The sequence below is a fragment of the Felis catus genome, chromosome X, assembly GCF_018350175.1.
Source record: "Felis catus isolate Fca126 chromosome X, F.catus_Fca126_mat1.0, whole genome shotgun sequence".
Taxonomy (NCBI): Eukaryota; Metazoa; Chordata; class Mammalia; order Carnivora; family Felidae; genus Felis; species Felis catus.
In genome coordinates this window covers 108,723,047-108,744,501 of record NC_058386.1, presented here as the reverse complement: position 1 = coordinate 108,744,501, position 21,455 = coordinate 108,723,047, and the positions used below count along the sequence as shown (strand labels likewise).

At 41.6% G+C, this 21,455-nt stretch overlaps 1 protein-coding gene and 1 long non-coding RNA gene across 11 annotated transcripts in view; one reads left to right on the top strand and one right to left on the bottom strand.

Moving 5' to 3' along the window:
- The window catches only part of MBNL3 (muscleblind like splicing regulator 3), a 112,497-nt gene that overhangs the window by 71,796 nt on the left and 19,246 nt on the right, over positions 1–21,455 (top strand). For 8 of the 10 annotated variants that reach the window (XM_045051066.1, XM_019824313.3, XM_019824312.3 and 5 more), the window contains exons 3-4: positions 8,228–8,392; positions 21,021–21,212. In XM_045051066.1, coding sequence (XP_044907001.1) covers positions 8,228–8,392; positions 21,021–21,212 — 357 coding nt within the window. Of the gene's footprint in view, positions 1–236; positions 352–5,253; positions 5,386–8,227; positions 8,393–21,020; positions 21,213–21,455 lie in introns of those variants that run through there. The other 2 variants (XM_019824314.3, XM_019824315.3) reach the window with 2 other exon arrangements.
- LOC111558702 lies at positions 12,411–19,286 on the bottom strand. Its single transcript, XR_002739798.2, has 2 exons — positions 18,816–19,286; positions 12,411–13,061 (listed from the first exon to the last, which is right to left on the bottom strand). It is a non-coding gene; the product is annotated as an uncharacterized LOC111558702 (long non-coding RNA).

Sequence of the window (21,455 nt, the reverse complement as noted above, 5' to 3'; positions counted from 1 at the left end):
AAAAATGTGTATAAATTCAGAATCGGGAGCTAAGTATGGTGGTCACTGACCATGCCCCTCTCCATCCTAACCTAAAGGAGGAGCCCCAGGCAGGCACAAAGTCATTTGAATATACTGTTGCGCCACTGTGGGTGGGAAAGTAGAGCGACTGACAGGTAAGGAGCCGTGTGAAGCTTTTGGTGGGAGGAGCCACAGATTAAAAAATTGCTTTCTCCAACAGCCAACTTCCTTAAATTCCTTGCAGCTGGTCAGGTAAGCTGGGACTGAGAGGGCCTCTGCTTTGCTTGGGGCAACTGAAGGCCCGGTAGAGCCTGGGCTGCTTCCATGGAGGGAAATCCTTATGTCCTTAAGGTAAAGGGGGTAAAATGGGTTTTTGGGGATTTGACTTTATTTAGCTCAACTCACCAGGGTAGAAGAATGGATAGGGGGAGGGTTGCCAGATAATATATTAAAGGGAGAGCATATTTATACTAAAAAAAATTGTTCATTGTTTATCTGAAATTCAGATTCGATTGGGCGTTCTCTATTTCCATTTGATAAATCTGGCAACCCTTAATGGGGTTCTAGGCAGAAGCCCTAGCTGGGGAAGAGAGGGTGAAAGGAAGCCGCTGGGGTCCTCTTTGTCCTGGGGGTGTATCACTATGGTAGGTGACTACGTGGGGTGTCTGAAAAAGGGAGGGACAGCAACCCTAACAGCCCGAGATCTGGCCATGGGCCGAGACAGACCTCCCTTCATGTTGTTTCGTAACAAAGCCTATGTTGCATGACTTCATATGTGTTTTGTTTCTTGGATAACAAATTGAACGTCATGATGTCTTCTTTCCTTTTTTCTGCATTTTAATGATATTTTACGTGGGCAGCCATCGAACTACTTCAAAGACAGCTTCCATGAATAGTTAGCATGAGAAATGCCTTCTGACTTCTGGTAATTTGGTACCAGTGTGCTTTCATTGTCTTTGGGATTTGATTTGATTCTGGCTTAGCTGTTTTGTAAACAGAGGGGGGTGCATTCTTGAGGAGCTTATTATTGAACAGATACTCCGTTAATGTTTTTCTAACACAACTGAAGGTATTTGATTAGACCAGGGCGGGAGACCGAGGAGAGGGCAGGAAGCAGATTTGAGGTATGGGTGAGGCAGGCTTGGTTTCACTGCGAACAGCCACTGTGATTTTTAGCGTTATTTTCTCCTCAAAAAATTTCACAGAAAAATTTGAGCTCGTGATTATTCGAAAATAAACGCTTAACGTGAACGCACCTGAACGGGGGGTCTTGAAGTGTAGCGGGTATGTTTTTCTTGTAAGAAGGTAGCGTATGCAATCGCTATCCACAAGAAGGCCCCATGTATTCCACCTTTGTCTAAGTGGCTTCGGGGAATTTGACTTCCAGCTTGTTCAGAGACATGTGGGGTGGGGTGCCGATTAAATATAAGTCTGCTGTGGGTTCCTTTATTCGGCTCTGTGGGGTCCCATGTCCTGGGGGTTCTTGTGGCTACAGACCCCTGGAATTAGACCAGGGTTTGTGTCTGTGTGCCTCGTGGGTTCCCGAGACATCTGGTTCAGTTGCACTGAATTATCAGAATTTTTCAGCCATGGTGGTCACATACAGCCCAGAGTATATATTCAGAGCAAAAAAGGGGGGGGGATGGTATAAATTAGCCGTTTTCTGACCTGAATAGAAGAATAGCCAATCATTTGGGACAGACAACCAGGAACAGCCAAATTCATATGTTGGCTGCTGATCCCTTCTTGGAGGAAGAAGGAAGAACTTAATGGAAGGAAATATAGCAAGAGCAGCGATTAGGCTTCTGAGGCCGACTTAGTGTTATTCCCTATAAAGTCATTCTCACAAAATTTATTCACTCATTCGGCAAACTTACGGAGTGGCCACTATTCATCATGCACAGAACATCCCTGGAGGTTCAAAGATGAAGAAGATATACTTCTACCTTTAGATAAGCTCAAAGTCTAATGGGGAGATAGGCATGCAAACAATTTATCGATGTACACAGTGATAAGTGCTATGATAAAACTGTGAGTACAAGGGGCAGTTGGAGGAACAAAAGAGGGGGAAGGCAAAGGTGAATGGGGGTGGGAAATGAGTCCAGGCAAATTTTTTACAGAGGAAGAATCTTTTGAACTGAAAATCCATATTGGGTAGTGAGAGTCTGGGAACTTGGCTCCTGTCCTTCCTGAGTTGCTTGTTAATTAGGACAAGCCACCTCACTGCTTTGGCCTTTACTTTCTCAAGAAGATAAAGGCCCACGAGATGTTCCGAAAAATCTGGGTCAGCCCTAAATGTTACAGTCTGGTAAGCACGTTTATCTTAGTGGACTCTTTCAGAACAAGCAGTAATCATTGATCCTACTCCCTTCATCTTTTGGAGGTCACGATTGGAAAGCTTTCTTGAGGCAGATAGTCAAGAGAATTCTTCTTCCCTCCTCCCAGCCTCTTACTTATTCAGATGTGGTGTCTGGTTAAGCACCAAAGTCATTGCCCTGTGTATGTGTAAATGGGATCAAGAAAGCGGAGTTCAGTACCATAAGGAAACGAGATACAGTGCTGACTGCAGTGGGGGGGGGGGTGGTGCTTGGGTGGCCGTCTCCATGGGGGTCTGTGTTCAGCCTCATTAATCTTGCCTTTGATATTTTCAGGAAATGACTTATTAAAGACTTTTTGTAGAAAAGATTTCTCATCTGCATCCCAAATTTAAATTAAAAGCTGGATGTAAGATTTAAGGATGCTCTTTATGCCTATTTATCGATGTTCATAGATGGTATAATATTGGAGGAGAAAATGATGCAAATTATATCCATTTTTAGAAAGGAGGAACCCTAAGAGGGAGAAAGTGAACAGTTAGCCACTATTAGTAAGCTGACATCCAGCTAATACTCAGTTTATGTTGATGTCCCCCCACTTTTTGCTCTTTTAGATGGTTCCTAGCCTTTAATAGGTCTTGATGGTCGTAGGAACCAGGCAACCCTGGACATGTGGTCTGTAATTCTCAAATAACCGTTACTGCCTCTGAGAGGCCATGTCCATGCACGTAAGTATGTTTCAGTGGGGCACTGATCAATAGGGTTTTTCATTTAACACACGATCATTAAAATGAAATACCATATTTTTTTTCATCGAACAAGTCATCTGCTTGTTGCCACTTTAACTCTTCATAGTCTAACAGAGGTGTGAGGTGTCTTTGAAAAGTAATCCAGTTATCATTGTATTTGAGGGGAGGTTTTTTCCACCACAATACCAAATGTATTTGAAGAAGCCCATCATTCTGCAAACAGCTGTTTCTGTTAAGATACTGTGACTGACAAAGGGTAATTTTCAGCTTCCTAGGGTCCTTTTCTTATTCTGATGGATGGTGGAGCTTTTTCTTCGAAACATAAAAAAGTACATTTCACAGGGTTTTTCTACCACCAAGTGCCTGGGAAATCTTGGATCTGACAGACTCACTCTCATAACTCCCAAGACTTAGGTGGGATTTGAATCTCTACAATGCTACTTTTCTCTTCTCCGTCAAAGGCTTTGTACTCATTTGTCAAAAGCCTGAAGGTAGGAAAAAGGAAATAGATTGAATTGTGGAGGTTTTATAAATGCTCTGCAACTTTTTCCTTTGTCTGTCATCAGCTTTTTGAGGCAGATGCATTTCAGAAATTTCACTGGCCATTTTCTCCCCTTGCTGCTTTTTGGGTGCAATTTCAAAGTGAGTAGATGGGAAGGGGGGACTGGAAGATTCATGGGTGTAGTAGCACATCCTTCAGCAGAGAACCACTTTCCTATGGGATCACTTTGCTGTTTTCTTAACTCAGTAACATAGCGAACGACCAGATGAGAATGATTTGTTTCTAAGGCCAAAAGAAATGGAAAAGAAGTGAAATTCAGGCAAGCATCAATGAACTTACGTGCTAATCTCTGCAATGCTTCTTTAATTTTCCATGTATATTTGGGAAGGGAGAGAGAGGGTTCTTTGTCTTCACTAGCCTTAGCTGCTGTTTCTCAGGTAGTGCCAGCTCTACTGGCGGATGGCAACTGTCCCAAGGACAAGACTTGTAGAGTCCTTTATGACATGGTCTGCTTCTTTGCACTGAGGCCATGGCACCTCTGAACATGTGGGTCTAGAAGGAGGGCTTGGGACACCATTGACTCAGCTTGGGAAACCTGAGGGGTGATTTTTTTCAGACCAAGATAGTGTCTGGGCTGTTACAGACCCAGTGTGATAGGATATCTTGTCATCCATTCAGAGTGCTTAGCTGGTCTAAAGAAAACACTGGAAAGTTTCTAGTCCCCAGTCATTGGTTTTCCAAAGGCCAAGAACAATAGGTCATTACAGACTGTGCTGGGTCATCCCTCCCCTGCCTCCACCCCAACCCATCCCAACATGTTTACCAAAGCCTTAATCCCCTACGAGGACCAAAAGCAAATGTTAGCAAATGCCAAAAACCAAGTGTATCCCCTCCCCCCCCCCCCCGGCTCTCAACTCCATTAAAGTATTTTGGCCTATAATTAAGTTTGGGCCTCTTGAAGAATGAATACTATACAGCGGAGATTTGTTACCACCAAATGTTGTGCATATAAATATGTCATTCTGAGTTCCAGAGTTGTTTTGAAAAAACTTAAGGGGCTTGGTTTTCTTTTGAAATGTTGTGTTCCACAGATAACGTTGATATTACATTATTTGGTCTCGTCATCTATTGTTTGGATAGAAAATGCAGACTTTTTGGTCTTTTATAAGCCTTCTTTAACGTAAGCGGCAGTCTCTGGTAAGGTAGTATTGCTGTACATTTGCATTGTTACAGAATTAAATTATGGACTCTGCCATTCAAAACAGAATGCTTTATAAATCAAGTAAAATCTCATAACTAAGATGAATAAGTATTTTTAAGTCTTATGCTGCCTCATATTCCATACTTTAGTTTTAGAGCCCAAGTTGATGTAATTATTAAAGTGTGATTCTTTTTTCTTTTTCTGTTTCTGTGTACTGTTTTTGCTCCGTCCAAATGTCATTAGTTTTCCAAGATGAGGCTTAAGAAAAGTTATTATATGTAAGCGACAGTAATCTCAAAGCACAAAGGCAGGCAGTAATTCTTTATCTGTAGATTGCCAGGAAAGGTGCCAAATACACGGTGTTCTCTCTCTGCCTGGCTTCCTCCCCCCTCTCTCTGATTGCATTCAGTGTAAACGATGTTAAAACTCTAAATTGTAACAATGGTAAAATCCTAATGTATTCCTTTTCCTTTTATTGTTTAAACGGATCTATTGTTTGGAACTCCCAAATATAAGAGACGGCCCTCCTTATAAAGCTGTCTCAAGAAGGGGTTACAAACTGTGTTCTGTGCAGACGTCTATGGTTGTGTTTGCCACTCATCTGGAAAAGCTGTCAAGGTGGGTTTGCAATTCCAAGGCGATCCTGCTCAGCCTGGGAATTGGAGCGGTGGTCCTAAATGGGACTATGCGGGAAGAGGAAACCTAGTCTATGGAGAAGGAAGGTCGGGAGTAAGTTCTTTAGATCTGGTTAGGGGGCGGGATCTCCAAATGCAGCTGTGGTTAGTGATGAGGAAGGACTGAAATTCAGAAGAGTGAGCAGAGATAGGTATGGAGATTTACAATCTGAGCCAGTGTGGTGATAGATGAAACTTGACAAGAACTTCATTTCTCCAGAGAAAGAGATTAGAGAGGAGAGCAGAGGATTTAGGACTGAACCTTGGGGAAATCTTAATGTTAGGGTGTGGGAGGAGGAAAAGAGACCCCGAAGTATAAACTAGCATGCTTGGCTGTGGAAGCCACCAAGCATCCCTGCTTCCCGCGGGGCTGTTAACTCGGAGCCAGAGGATCTCGGTTATACTGGGTGGAGGGTGGAGAATCTGGAGGCTGAAATCCTTGTGACTTTGCTTTGGTGCAGATTGTGGTAGGTGTAAAATGAAGCTGTATGTTTTTCTCGTAGGAGGCACACAAATGGGGGGGGGGGAACCCACTATTATTGTGGTTTTAAGCACACGTAAGGATTCCTAAGCTACTTTTATGAAATCAGAAAACTCTTAGTGCCAACAAATTCTTCCTTTTCCAGGGTATGCAGAGGAATGTGAAGGTACATTGAAATTAAGATAGTATTTGATTTTATAAATCATTTAATTTGGTCGCAAATAAATTGATCATCGGAAGAGACGAAAGGACAAAGCCGACAGAAAACAATAGTGGCTCCTGTAATTTCTCAAGCTATGTGTTAAGTTATACTCAGCTTCTTGCCAGAAGGAAAATGATAGAGCCCCTTTGTGGCTGCGATCTGGTATTTATTTTTTTTTTTTTTTTTTTTTTTTTTTTTTTTTTAAAATTTTTTTTTTTTCAACGTTTATTTATTTTTGGGACAGAGAGAGACAGAGCATGAACGGGGGAGGGGCAGAGAGAGAGGGAGACACAGAATCGGAAACAGGCTCCAGGCTCTGAGCCATCAGCCCAGAGCCCGACGCGGGGCTGGAACTCACGGACCGCGAGATCGTGACCTGGCTGAAGTCGGACGCTTAACCGACTGCGCCACCCAGGCGCCCCATGCGATCTGGTATTTAAAAGGGCTGTTGGAGTGCATCTGGCTTTGCGTTAAATGTGGCTCTATAAAGTTGAATCTCACACCTCGATTCACGGTGAAATTCGAGGAATGCTTTAGTGACGAGATAACTAAATACGGAGAAGTGATTGTGGACACCATTTAGTCATGTTAAGTAAGGAAAATTCATAGCATGTGCTAAAAACACTCCGTGAACTAGGACGCCTGGGTGGCTCAGTTGGTTGAGCGTCCGACTTAGGTTCAGGTCATCTTCTCGTGGTTCGTGAGTTCCAACCCCCGCATGAGGCTCTGTGCTGACAGCTTGGAACCTGGAGCCTGGTTCAGATTCTGAGTCTCCCTCGCTCTCTGCCCCTCCCCCCGCTTGCACTGTCTCTCTCCCTCTCCCATCCTCCCTCTCTCTCTCTCTCTCTCTCTCTCTCTCTCTTGGAAAAATGAATAAACAGTAAAAAAAAAAAAAAAAAAAAAAAAAAAAAAGCACGCAGTGAACTAACCCATTTCTCCTGTGGATTCAGGCAGCCTAGCAGGTTGCACTCTTGGGTCCAAAAAAATAAATAAATTTTAAAAAGCTGCCTTTTTTCTCCACCCCTTTCTCCAATAAGCTCATGCACTGTAAAAAAAAAAAAAAAAAATTAGCATCTGTGGCAAAAAGAATTGCTGACATTTGTGCTTGTCTTAAAAGGATTATAGTGGACCTGGTAATGCAATTGAGAGAATCAGTAGCGTCTTTGTATAGTGCTCATGAGTTAAACAAATACAACAACAGGTCACATTTGATGATGTGATAAATCCCTGTCCAGTGACATCCTTTGCTGTCACATAGTAGACACCATAATTAGCAGCCAGGTCAGCATTTCGGCAACACCAAAGGCATATTTGATTGCCCAGGACTGGAATCTTATCCTGTCTGGAAGTGCTTAAACACATCAATAAAACTTTGAAAGAGCCGAGACTCCAAAATACACTTTGGTCTCATTTACCCAAGTGATCCAGGACCATTGCTTCTGGAACCTGAAGAACAACATGAGTGCCAGATGTAGAGATTTCTTCTTTGATGAACACAACCTCGGGGGATTTCAGGATGGTTCTCACATGGTATGGATTCAGGAAAAAGAACTTTAGAGCCCAAATTGTCCAGAATAGTGTATCTAAAATGTGTAAGGTATATTTATGTGTATACGGTTATCTAACATTTTCCCTCCATTTTCTTGATTGCTTGTCGATGTAGATCCAAATCCGGAATCTTACTTAATTTCACAGGCATGATTTTACATCTCACATCAGGAAATTTTTATTTAAATCTGTCCTGTTGTGTTGGTATCACAGTATTCCTAATATTTTATGTTTTCCACATAATGTGATGCATATCAAAGTAGGGCAGAGCAAAGTGCCTACGAGAATGAGTTCTGGCATCAGCCTCCCTGGGTTTTAGTTCCGGTTTTGTCACGTTTTTAATTGTGTGCATTTCTCTTAGTTTCCTCATCTCATAGGTGAAGGTTACAAGGGTATCCATCTCAGAGGGTTGGTTCAAAGCCTAAATGAGCCAATGGATGTAAAACCCTCCTTACGGGTCTCCTCCACTCACAGCTTGGAGCTGCATAAACTTGGTAGTTTGTTGCCAGCTTTGTATAAATATCAGCGCAGGCTCATCCAACTCTTCATTTGTAGGGTCGGTGTGCTAGAGAGAACTGCAAGTACCTCCACCCTCCTCCACACCTAAAAACGCAGCTGGAAATTAATGGACGGAACAATCTGATTCAACAGAAGACTGCTGCAGCCATGTTCGCCCAGCAAATGCAGTTTATGCTCCAGAATGCTCAGATGGCATCACTTGTAAGTCACGGCTATGTCTTGGGCAAAAACTGTATCTCTGCGTTTTTGTTTTTGTTTTTGTTTTTGTTTTTTTTGTTTTAAGAATATCGCTCTACATCGGAATAACCTTGCCGGGCCTTCGGGAACTTAGTTCCAGAAGGATTTAGGATGCCTGTTAATGTATTCATTGACACTACAAAGCTGTTGCGCACGTGAAGGGAGCCTTTGGGTGTGTTGGGTTTAAAACCTGGGTTGCATTTACCATGAATTCACCTTATAGAAGAATATGAATATTAATATTTTAAGATGAGGAGGTTTGATGATTATTACAAGTAAACCGTTGAATTCTAGGATGTTAATTGAAATGTCCTTGCTCTTTGATGGTGGTTTTTGTTCCTTTTTAATAGGCTTTCTACTTTGGAATAATTACAGATTTAAGGAAAAGTTGCAAAGACAGTACAGAGAGTTCCCATATTATCCCTCACCCAGTGTCCCCCACTGTTAATTTCTTATGTTTTCATGATATATGAAATGAAGAAAGTGACATTTTCCACATTACCGTGAACTAAACTCCCGAATTTTTTCAGACTTCATTAGTCTTTCCGTGAGTGTGTCACCTTTCTGTTCCAGTGCCGAATCCCGGGTACCACCGTGTATTTTATTTGACTGCAGTCTCCCCTCTCTCGCCTGGTCTGTGACCATTTCTCAGTCTTTCCCTGTTTCCCGTGACCTTGACATTCTTGACGAATCCTGGCCAGGTATTTGATGGTAGTTTAACATAACCCAGCCACGGAGTTTCCCTTTGCAGAAATTACAAAGATTATGTTGTCATTCTAGACTAGCGTCTAGTATTTTTGTGGATCATTGAGTTGAAATGGATCCTTTTAAAAAAAAAAGTGCTTTTGTCCCTTTTACGGTTTAGTCTGAGACCTTCCAGGAGGAATTGGAAGCTGTCCCTTTTCTACTGAGCCCTTTCAGGTCTCAAGTTTAGTTCAGTGGTGTCCCATTCCCTTAAACCATTACCTAGATGCTAATTCGAAAGTGTTACGTTGTCATTGTTACCCATTTCATCAGTGACTATGCAATAAACTCACTGAAAGCTGAAAGGTATACATAATATTTAGATGCAACAAAAAAATGTGGGGGTAGGTTAACCTGCACTCAGCAAAGCCTATTTCATTATAGCACTGATTCTCAGAATTCAAGGAAATCAAAATGGAGAGGGCACCCCTTAACTGGTACATCTTTATAGATAGTGCACAAAACAGGTGGTAGAGGCATTGATGAGTTGCTACAATTTTGCACCATGATCCTCTTTTTCCAGAAAGGCCAGACAAATTTAAGCAAAATGAGTAGATTTCATCTCCTGTACTATTAGTTTGCCAAAAACATTTGCCTTGGAACTCAGTGGTGATAAATTATATTCATAAATTAGTTCCCAGAAGGTCATTAGTGAGCTCTTTAGAGCTCTTCTTTGACCTTTAGTAATACTTCATATTGTTGAACTCCTTCTCCAAACTCTTTCATTAGCTTTCACGCACTGATTTCCATTTTTTGCTATTTCTAAAGGGGTAGGGAAGAGACAGTGCTCTAGATACTGAGAATAGCATGAACAGAGCCGCAGAGAAATGACATGCGTGATGAGTCCAGAAAATGTGAGTAGAAGGACAATACAGCAAGGGAGCTTTTCATCCACCATTATTACTACTCTTGGCCTCTCATAGGATGTCCCAATCTCAGACTGAGCAAAGAATAGGGGCCAGATTGTATCACACACCTGAGCCCAATATTTCCTACAGTGCTGGCGCATGTGTTTTGTTTTGTTTTTTTCATAGGTCAAGGGACAGCAATGGAGCATCCATCAAATGCCCTGTTTCAGGGAATCAGAGAGCAGAGCCTGGGATAAAGTAGGGGTAAAGGCAGAAGGCAGACTATTCATCTTCTATTCAACCTCCAGGAGAATCTTTCCATTCCCCTCTCAACCATTCATGCATTATTGATCATGCTGCCTCACCCTGGAGAATAGGGAGTGGCTTTTTTTAGAGTCCAATAAGAGATCCATTGAGTTTTCCAGCCTCTTGTGCTTTCTAATTTGATTCTCCATGCTTTCTGTAATAGAATACGTTTCCCTTTTTTCTTCAATGAGGGTAATTTCAGATTTCAGGCTGCAGAATATGACTGATAGGACTCACAGGAGTACAATTTATTTTATAGCATATCGTAAGATACAAGACATTACTTAGAAGACCCCAGGGAACAATTGGAAATTGCTTTCTACCTTGTAGATTATTTAACAATAGCTGTTGTGATGTGATAAACTGATAAAAGATTAATTTCTGCAGTTATTATGTATACAAAAAACTCACCCCAAGATGATTGATATGATCCTATTTTGTGGTCTAGAAAGCTTTGTAGGCGTGTTGTAATTGCGCTAGTGTGAGCAATTTTAAGTGACATTTACCAGTCTGGTTTGAAAGAAATGTTCTTTCTCGTGGATCTTGATATTACTATAGAAATAACATACGATTTTACTTAATTTTTCTTGTACCTATGCTCCCCAAACACCTGTCTATGCTTTTCAACCCCACCACCCTGGTAATCTGGTTCTTCTTCCCTAAAATAGTCAAGCTTTTGTTTAAATTTCCAATGTTGATATTTTTTTTCCAGTCCTGATATTTGTGTGGTTGCATATTAAGACCCGTTTGGTATCACTGGCTTGAACTTCAGGTCTTTCCACAAAGCATACTTTGATCCGTTTCTAGGATACCAAAAGAGCACATCTGCTTTTGGAAAATTGAGTATGGTTTGCTTATTATAAGCCCCCAGATAAAAGGAATGTCAACCTAAATGGGATGGTAGCTAGAGGACAGATTCTGTTCACTGTGCCTGAACAATGAATAAAAGCCACACCTAGTCAATTTGGGTGGAATGCTTGCTGTAGCAGGCAGGTTTGCTCACTGTATTTAACAGGTCTGAATTGACATTTGCTAGTATAAAATTCTACCTCTGAAAGCTTTTGTTGGATTTATTAAGGAAGTTTAGCAAGTGAGACAAAGGGCGTGACTCCCCAGTGCTTTTCAATGCAGTTAAGAGAGAGAGTTGCTGATGTTCACAGCAAAAAAAAAAAAAAAAAAAAAAAGAAAAAGAAGAAAAAGAAAAATCATGTTTAAGAACTCCCCCTGGCATAATTAAGAGGCAAACACGAGCCCCGTAGAAGAATTTTAGGGAAAAGCAGGCACGCTGGATTGGGATTGCTCTCAAGCAAAGCTAATGCCTTAAAATTTCAATTTCACAATTAGGAATTTTCGTTCTGGAGGGGGGGGAAGGACTCTCAACTGCTGGATGTAATGTGTGCTTGTGTTCAGTGGATATGATGTTGTAAGTCTATTAAAAATATTTCTGATGTAGACATTTTGCATAATCTAGACCTGTCTGTATCTAGTAGACTCCTTTAGTTTCTCTCTTTGAATGTGGTGATTCACATGGAGGCAGTTCTTTACACGCAGGTGAACTTCACCCAGTCAAGTGTATTCACCTGATGATTTATATACAGGTTATTGGTTCAGCTATTGGGGTGTGCCAAGTCCTCTGGTCTGCCGTATGTTTTTCATGGCTTGCATTCCTGTGGCCAAGTTACGGTGTTCCAAACCACAGAGCCTATAAACATGGGTTCCCCTCCAGACTTTTCCTTCATTGCAGACAGAATCATCTGATGTCTGTCTGGACCCCCCACCTTTTTACAACAATTTTATAATTCTGTTTACCACAGACATTGCCCATAAACCAGCTTATATCTTTACCTGACATTACTATGGTAAGGAATGAAGGTGATGTAACACTTCAGAGCCAAAAGGGGAAAAAATAGGAAGTTCCAGTAGATAGAAGGAAGGTGGATACACCGATAACGAATAATGCCTAGAGTCCAGCATTTTCAATATTTTTCTTCCTTAATTAAGTAGGACTGATAAAGTATAATATTATTCCATTCTGAAACTTTGGACTGGGGCAGTTTTAAGTGAACAGAAGTAGAATTGCAAAATAATTTGTTGACGTTTTAATTTTTGAAAACATTAAGTACTTAAATGAGTAAGTAAAGACAAAGGGTATCCTTCCCTCACCAGAATACATCGTACATTTAGCATATTCACATCAGAGTTACACTTTTTCTGGTTCACATAGCTCACATATAGTTCATATGGTTCACACACAAAACTAACCTTATTGCCCGGAGTATCTTCTATCTCCCTATTGTCATGGCTCTTTTGTTAAAAATTACCATGAAAAAAAGGTGGGCAAGCCATTTTGTAGATTGAATGGAAAAGGAAACCGCTTCCGTATTGCAGATGACCAGTCTCATGATCCGTACAGAAATTACAATGTATTTTAATGAAGGTTCTTTGGCGGATTTTTCAGCTTATCTACTCTTGAGACGATCCATGATGACATTGAGCTCTTTCATCTCAATGTGCTGACATCTAAATGTTTTGTAAAGTGATTTTTGCAAAACGTTTAAGTCGGCGATGACAGGCATTATGTAATTATCACGTTAATGTGCTCTTAATGTAATTATGACTGTCATTATCATGTGAAGTTCTGCGTTGACTGAGGTTGACCACATCGCATCACAGGAGTGTATGGAGTCATGCCATGCATCCAGTCCCCCAATTGCATCCGGATTTTACCATGTTTGCTAGAAGGTTAGACAAGATTTTACTTTTAGATATCGCAGCTGAAGCCTAACATTATTTGTTCAACAAATTGTTCCCAGGGGTAGACTTACTTGAGGTTAGCGAAGGCTCAGGGCCCCTCATTTGCATGGGCTCCGTCCAAGGCCCTGGCAAATGTGCTGGAGCCCTAGCAATGTGTTTGCAATGCCTTTGTAAGATTTGCAAAAGATACCCGTGTATTCTTTGTTCTTAAGACTCCCCTACCCTACCCAACTGCCTCAACTTCAGGCCCCCCAGACCCTGGATTCACTCCTGATTGCAGTTGCTGGGCCAAAGTAGAGCCGTTGTTCAGGTCCCTTGCCTAGGCCGTGCCTGTCACACAGCTTGAAGCTCCTTCTGTAGTAAAACGAAACAAGTCTCACCAGCAGTCGGTTTTCTGCCTTGCCCCAACTCTGTTAACGCACAATGTGAAATCTTGTTTTTCCCGAGGTTAAACAGAAGCGCTACAATTTTTGCAGCCCAACAGAGAGCATTGGTACATGATATCTTTTACAGTGCCCATTCCTCTGATAGTAACTAATCTCAACATTCTCCCATGTGCCTCCCTCATATATTCCCACGGGATAAATTCAACGTAATCTCCTCTCAGCCCATTGTGTGTCCTTCTCCTTTGGGGCTGGTTGGCTCAGTTGGTTAGAGCCTGGAGCTAATGAGACCGTGTGGGCCTGTTAGCTTCTCTGAGATGAAGGCAGGAAGTTGGGAGGGCTCTGGGAAGATCTTTTTCTCTGAATGGAAGATGAAACAATAGCAACAGTCGACAAAATCAATGCTTGACAGCCTCACCTATTGAGGATGATTTTTTTTCTCTCAGCAAAACCATCCCCTTGCTCAGATCAATAGAGTTCAGTAGGGAGAACCACCAGGAGACTTAGTGTAAAGCCTGTGGTGGCCCCTGGCACCTGACAATAATCTTAAACTGGTCGTCCACACAATCCTATTTGGCCTTCATATCCTTTATGCATCTACTGAATATTTTAAACTCTCCTTTCCCTGGTCTCTGCTCTTATGCCACTCTGTGGATACCAGTCATATTAACAATTCACTAGTCTGGAACCACGCATCAAGAAGCTGCCTGTCGGGGCTTCTGGGTGGCTCAGTCTGTTAAACATCCGCCTTTTTTTTTTTTTTAGTTTATTTATTTATTTTGAGAGAGCGTGAGAGCATGTGGTGTGCGTGGTGGGTGCTAGCGAGCGAGTTGGGGAGGGGCAGAGAGAGAGAGAGGGAGGGAGAGAGAGAATCCCAAGCAGCCTCTGTCCTCAGCAAGGAGCCCGATGCGGGGCTTGATTCCACGACACTGAGATCTTGACCTGAGCTGATATCAAGAGTTGAATGCTTAAGCGCCTGAACCACCAAGGCTCCCCAAGTGTCTGACTCTTAATTCCAGCTCAGGTCTCGATCTCAGGGTCAAGCCCTGAGAGTTTGAGCCCCAAGTTGAGCTCTGCACTGGGCATGAAGCCTACTTATAGAAAGAAAGAAAGAAAGAAAGAAAGAAAGAAAGAAAGAAAGAAAGAAAGAAAGAAAGAAAGAGGAGGAGGGAGGGAGGGAGGGAGGGAGGAAGGAAGGAAGGAAGGAAGGAAGGAAGGAAGGAAGGAAGGAAAAAAAAGAAGTTGCATCTTTTGATCTACAGTATCACAAAGCCATTGTTTCAGAACTCTACATTGGATACCTTCTCATACTGACGATTCAGCCACTCCAGTTTAAAAATGCACACATCCCTATATTTGTGTATGTGTGTATGCTTGCATGGCACACACGTGTGTATAAAGTGTCCTGTGCTGCTGACACACAATGTGCATCTATGTGAAAAGACCGTTTGGGAGCAGCCTTCTGCCTCAAGTCTTCCTTAGCAGACAGGAAAACTGATGGATTGTTGGATTTATTCAATCCCTCTGCCACCACTTCTGATCCCTGAGTGTTTCTTTTGTGCTGTGATGTTTGAATTTGATTTTTCTAACTGATAATCCTAAAATTAATCAGTGGCTTAGGAATCTCTCTTCATTCAACCAAGTACATCTGCCCTCTAGGAATCTATGATCTAACAATAGTAAGATGGTGAATTAATATTTTTGTGCCACTCTTAGTGTCTGATTTCTACCTGATCCTCCACATTTTTTTAGACCGTTCGCCTTTTCTGGTTTTCCTCTGTAGGGTTATCTTTCTATTAACTCTGTGTTGTTGTGTTGTTGTGGTGGCGGTGGTGGAGGTTTGTTGAACCCTTGATAATTATAATAACCCTTAGCATCTATTTATCCTGGACTTGCATTGAAATGTTTATACTCTCCAGACTTCCTGCCGTTCTCGGCTTTTCTCAGCTCTGGTCATCCCTCCCCCACTCATGTTTTGTTTAATCCCCTTTGTTAAAATTGGGTAACCACTTGAGTCCTTCATACTTTCCCTTTCCTGGTGGAGTACTAGTCACTTGAGTGCCGCTATTATCACATATAGTTCACCAACGTACAATTTTTAGGTCAGTCCTTGTTCACTTTTCAGGAACAGAGTCAAAACTGCCTTGCCCGTCTAAAGAAGTCATTTGCCCTCTTGCCATATTCTTACCTGTAAAATCATCTGGTGTGACACAGATTTGTCTTTGGGCACTCCGTCGTAACTGCTGGCCTATTTTGCAGCTTCTTTTCCGCCAAATATGGGCAGATCCAAACCGTATTGTGTCCTCCCTTACATGCTATGTTTTATACCTTTAACACTCACAACAATGTATTGATCCATCGCCTACCTTCTGTGATTAAGGTCAGAAAAGCCAGATGTAGATGAGGACAACTATTCACTTTTGACCATTGAATTTATGTATTTTTTTGGTGATTTTTTTTTTTTTTTTTTTTTTTTTTTTTTTTTTTTTTTTTTGCCTAGCTCTCTCTTGGGCCACGGTGACTTATTCATTAACAAGTAGGATTAGTACATAAACACCACACTATCAGCTTGCGTCTGTTTATAAAGTTAACTCTCAATTATTGAGGGACCAATTAACTAGTCTGGAGGTTATGCGGGCATCACTCAGAACATCACTCAGAGAGTGTGGAGATGACCAAGCAAAAACTCTGAAAGAAAGATTATTCAGTTGTGCTCCATGTGAACAGTAAAGTCTGGGGGAAACTAAACTTATACATTTCAAAGTGCTTTGGGATTAGCTAAGGACAGAAATTCACATGGTGATGGCGAGCAGGGCTTCCTTTTATACTATATAAATGCTTGTCAATGAGCAATAAAATTAAGGTATTATGAGTGCTAGTAAAAGTTAAAGAGTGTTATTTTTCTGGTATTAAAATCTAGTCAACAAATTATTACCAAATGTTTGCCATCCTATAAAAGGAAATGTTTAGTTACCCACCTCTAGACAGGAGCTCAGAGAGGGAAGGCCTCAATTATGTTGACTTCAGGCAAGGACTGGCATAATTGACTTAAAGTGTCTTGCATTCATCACACGATAATTGTAATGAACCTTGGATATTACTGAAGTAACTACAAATAGATCTAAGCTGTTGGGGAGACACAAAGATTGATTTCGCATAGCACTTCACATTTTTTTCTTTATACTAGTTTGAGGGATAACCCATTTTAAATGATAACTCAATGTTCCTAAAATGTATGTGTAAACTAGAGATATTTCAGGCATAGTTTTTCAGTGGATTGTATTATAATTCAGAGGTGCTTCAAGGGGCGCCTGGATGGCTCAGTTGGTTAAGCATCCAACTTCAGCTCAGGTCACCATCTCGTGGTTCATGGGTTCGAGCCCTGCATTGGGCCCTGTACTAATAGCTCAGAGCCTGGAGCCTGCTTGGGATTCTGTCTGTCTGTCTCTCTCTCTCTCTCTCTCTCTCTCTCTCAAAAATAAATAAACATTTTTTAAAAAGGTGCTTCAGAATCCCTTAAGACCCAAAATGTGGTGGCTCCTAAAATTTTACCTTTCACAAGATTCTATCTATCTCCCCATTCTTAACTACTGAGTACTTATTGTTTCATAAATAAATAGTGAAGAATCCTAATTTTAGTACCAATTAAGAAAATATTGTAGTGAATATTTTAGTATTGGTTTCTAAAGCCAAACCTGTTCAACTTGTGGAATCACGCCACAAGTATTAAATTTATATACATATAAAATTAGTGCTTTACTCCAGAAATGGATGGAGTGCTTTACTTTCTTGGAACCCTCTAGAATGAGGGTCAGCAATTGCTTCTGTAATTGACTAACTAGTAAGTATTTCAGGCTTTGTGGCACAAGAGGCAACGTCAAGGATACTATGTAGGTACTTCTCCCAAAAGAGAAAAAACAAATATGTACAACTTTTCATCAATACAGATCTCCTAATGAGCACAGTGGAATTTATTTGAGGACAGTGAAATATGCATTTCACATGCTTTCCGTGTGTTATGAAATAGTCTCCATCTTTTACTTTTTTCAACCATTTAAAAATGTAGAAACCATCCTGGTTTGTCATCCTGACCATACAAACATAGGTGGGCCGGATTAGGCCCAGGGGCTGGAGTCTGCCTACCCTTACTTAGCCTGCAACACACGCTCTTTGACAGTGATTAGTCCATAACCCAGCCCCAGCGGGAATTCTGTGAGGGCTTTAAGTTGCTGAGCAAGTTCCATATTCAGAGTCCACGGCTTTCAGTGAAGTCCAGGATTAGGGGCCACTGTTCTAGAGGCGATCACTGACTTTTACGAGGTATTTCTAAGGCCCTGGTAGTTCCTAGGTACCGTGCGATCACTCTTGGGAATTCCTACCCTACCAGCTAATGCTGTTGGAGACGCTGGGAGTAAATAACTGTCTAGGTGACCTTGTTATTCATGAATCAGTTGTCTCCACCATTCTTCACGGTTTGTTTTTATAAGACCCGGAGAAAGCTGAAATTCCACCCCTCTGGTTCTCGGAGGAAAAACCTTCTCATATTTTCAAATATTTGGTAAATAATTTAGGTTCGAGTGAGTATCTGAAACAGATTTAAGTGTCCAGACCATTTCAGGTTCAGCCGGCTAGGAATTTTTTTCTTTAAAAGGTTCTTTACCCCCAAGATGGGTTCTTGTTAGCTCAACTGTCAGGCAGGGCTGCAGACGAGGTATAGGCAGGATTAAAATTGCTTATTAAAACTGAATGTGTGAGCTTGCCGGCTGCTTAACAGGTGGCTGTTAGCCAAAGCTAAGCCCTTGAAATGTTCAAACTCAATGGAATAGTTACCCTGGGGCAGAGGTGGTGGTAAGAAAACCAAAATGTCCATTTGAAAATAAATAAGGAGCTCAGGAGTCCCTGCCTAGGCCCAAGGGTTGTGCTTAGAAGAAGTTGCTTCTTCTCAATAAACAGTGTTAAAGAATGAAGTTTTTACTCAAGGAGAAAATGGTTACAAAAGCGTTAATACTCATTTTAGAACGTAAAGATGGCACAGTATAGTTCGTGGCAAAACCTGAAAAAAATCCAAACATTTTCAGCAAGCCCTTTGCACTTTTTATATGGACTTCTAAGTAATTTACAACTTCTTTTCATACACTTGAAGCTTATAACAAACCTAAACAAGTTACAATATATTCCAAAGAAAGCAGAAGTTAACCAGGAAAATTTCCCCGAAAAAGGAAGGAAAAAAATTACAGAAGTTCAGAGCTACTGCAAATAGGAAGCATCACTTACATGCATTAGGCTGAAATATTATTAATTGATCACTATTTATTAGTGATTAATGATTTTTAATCTGGAAAACCCACTCACCTACAGGTCTTTCTTTTAATTCAGTAGTTTTCGAAGAGAATTGTAATAATGGTTCTTCTCACTTCTGTAAAAGGCAAAGGCAGAAAGCATCCAGGAGTAACAGCAGGGTGACTTCAGTGAGAAATTTACTATGAAAGTCAGAGAGAAAAGAGAAGTAAAACAAAGTACTGTTGTGTGGTTCAAATGCAGAGTTTTTACAATGAGAGATTCTTGCTGGTTTTGAGACAACCATGAATCATCAAATTGATAAACTGTGCCTTATCGTGGAAGCATGCCTGGGTGCCAGTTTCCAAGAGATTTCCATCTCATTATATAACAATATCACATCAGCTAATTCCTGGAGCTTCACATCTCATTCAGTGAGAAGTATGGCGTGTCCTTACAGCCTTACATCACAATGCCTAGTTGGCCTGGGTCAGCCCTAGACCTGGTCCTCAGACCTTAAAGCCCCTCCCTGACTGCACCATCATCTTTCCAGGTGCCTGGTGTTGCCCCTTCCTCTGAAAGCTCTTGGCTGCCATGCATTCTCTACTCACCCTAGTGAGTCTTGTCAGTTTTGAGGGGCCAAGTTCTTTCTGTCCTTCCTAATGTGCCAATTAGCTACTTTGAGAAAATCATCTACAGTAGAGTGCTCTTTGGGAAGCCCCTTCCTTCCATGTTGGCATGTGGGGTTTTTTTTTAAGTTTATTTATTTTGAGAGAGACAGAGATAGCACAAGTGGGAGAGGAGCAGAGACAGGGAGAGAGAGAGAGGGAGGGAGGGAGGGAGAGAGAGAGAGAGAGAGAGAGAGAGAGAGAGAGAGAGAGAATCTCAAGCAGGCTCTGCCCTGTCAGTACAGAGACCGAGGCAGGGCTTGAACCCACAAAACTGTGGGAACATGACCTGAGCTGAAGTTGGATGCTTAACCGACTGAGCCACCCACGCGCCCCTGGCATGTGGTTTTTAATGGGCTTTGGGGAGACGGCTATGCAGGTGAAAATTTCAAGTCAGACTAGGGGGTGGGTTGGTGAATATATATATATTGGCCCTCACTTCATACTCCATAGCCTCCCATTCTACCTATACTTAGGGCTGTTCCTATTCATGTGATGTAGCAGAAGATATGGATACAGCTTGACAGGGCAAAAGATGCATTCTTTCTTTAGTGAAAGAAATCACAAGAAAGCAAGAAAGAACAGATGCTATTAATAATGCACCAAGAGAAACCACCAGGTGCACACCAAGGCACTATCTACCTTATAGAGTCCCTGCTAGAAATGTACTGCATTTAACCATGGTTTGTTGTTAATCCATTAAACGCTTCCATTTCTTTTTAAACCTTATCACTGATTCTATCAGTCATTTACTAAGAATGGGGTATTACAGTGGAGAAAAGAGAACTATCAAAGAAATTAGAACCACATTGAAAAGAAAAGATTCCCACATGTGGAACAAGCTGGAAAATAGCACACAGAGGGATAAACTACATGGTTACAGATAATAAAGGCAATACATGTATCAAGCTCTTGAGATTAGGACTTTCATAAGAGAGAAAGACCTGTGAGAGCCCTTTGCATTTCTAATGTTTTTCTTGACAAGTTGTGCTCTAGTTTATATACCTTCAAATCCTATTATGTTATGTCTCCCTGCCTAACAGGGATCCTTGGAACATTTTTTAGGGCCTCCTTTTGAGTTAGGGATATCATCTGGCCCCCTAGGTAAAGACGAGGCTGGGCAAGTCCGATTCATTTGTGAAATAGAACCTCTAATTTTTTTTAAAAAACGACCATCCCAATCTCATTTTAGGTGGACAGCAAGAAGTTGTTAGAGCTTTCACCTTTCTTTAATCTGCCCCTTTCTTCCTCACTTCCCTTCTGTCTTCTGTAATTGATAGTGGGCCAAAAAGAGGAGTGAGGTGGTGGTGGGGCTGGTGGAACTTTGGTAGGACCGGCAGCCTTAGGGCCAGGCAGTGCTGATGCAAAGAGGAAGGAGGAGAGTGGAACAGAGGGGCTTTCAGGAGAACCGGAAGTCTGCCTGCAAGGGCCATGCCTGTGTAAGGAGACAAGGCAGATTGCCTGTATAGGTGATATCACTTGTGGCAGAAATCAAAAGCAACAATGGTAACTTGGGATATGGCTTAAGCTTTGAAAAAATGCCTCCTGTGTAATAATAGAAAAGAATCTATTTACCTCTAATGGCTTTTTTTTTCCTCTTTTCAACGTGCAGACTTCTTTTCCTGTGAATCCACCACTTGCAGCTAATCCTGCCATGGCTTTCAATCCTTACTTACCTCATCCTGGGATGGGCCTGCTTCCTGCTGAACTTGTACCGAATGCACCTGTTCTGATTTCTGGAAACCCGCCTCTCGCATTGCCAGGAGCTGCTGGTCCCAAACCGATGCGTTCAGATAAACTGGAGGTATTGGTGTAGAAATATATAAATACCTGTAGGGTAGTATCAACCCCACGCAGAAAGCGACATTCTCAGGGCCCAGCGTTTTGAATGCTTTCAATAAATACACCTGAGTTTTTAGCTTATGAAGTATAACCTCAGAAAAATGTTAAATGTCTTACTACTGCCATTGTAGCCTGTTATGCAACGCATTGATTCAGTTGTACAACAGGTCAGACGGTGTCCTAGTGTGCCCAGACACGGACACTG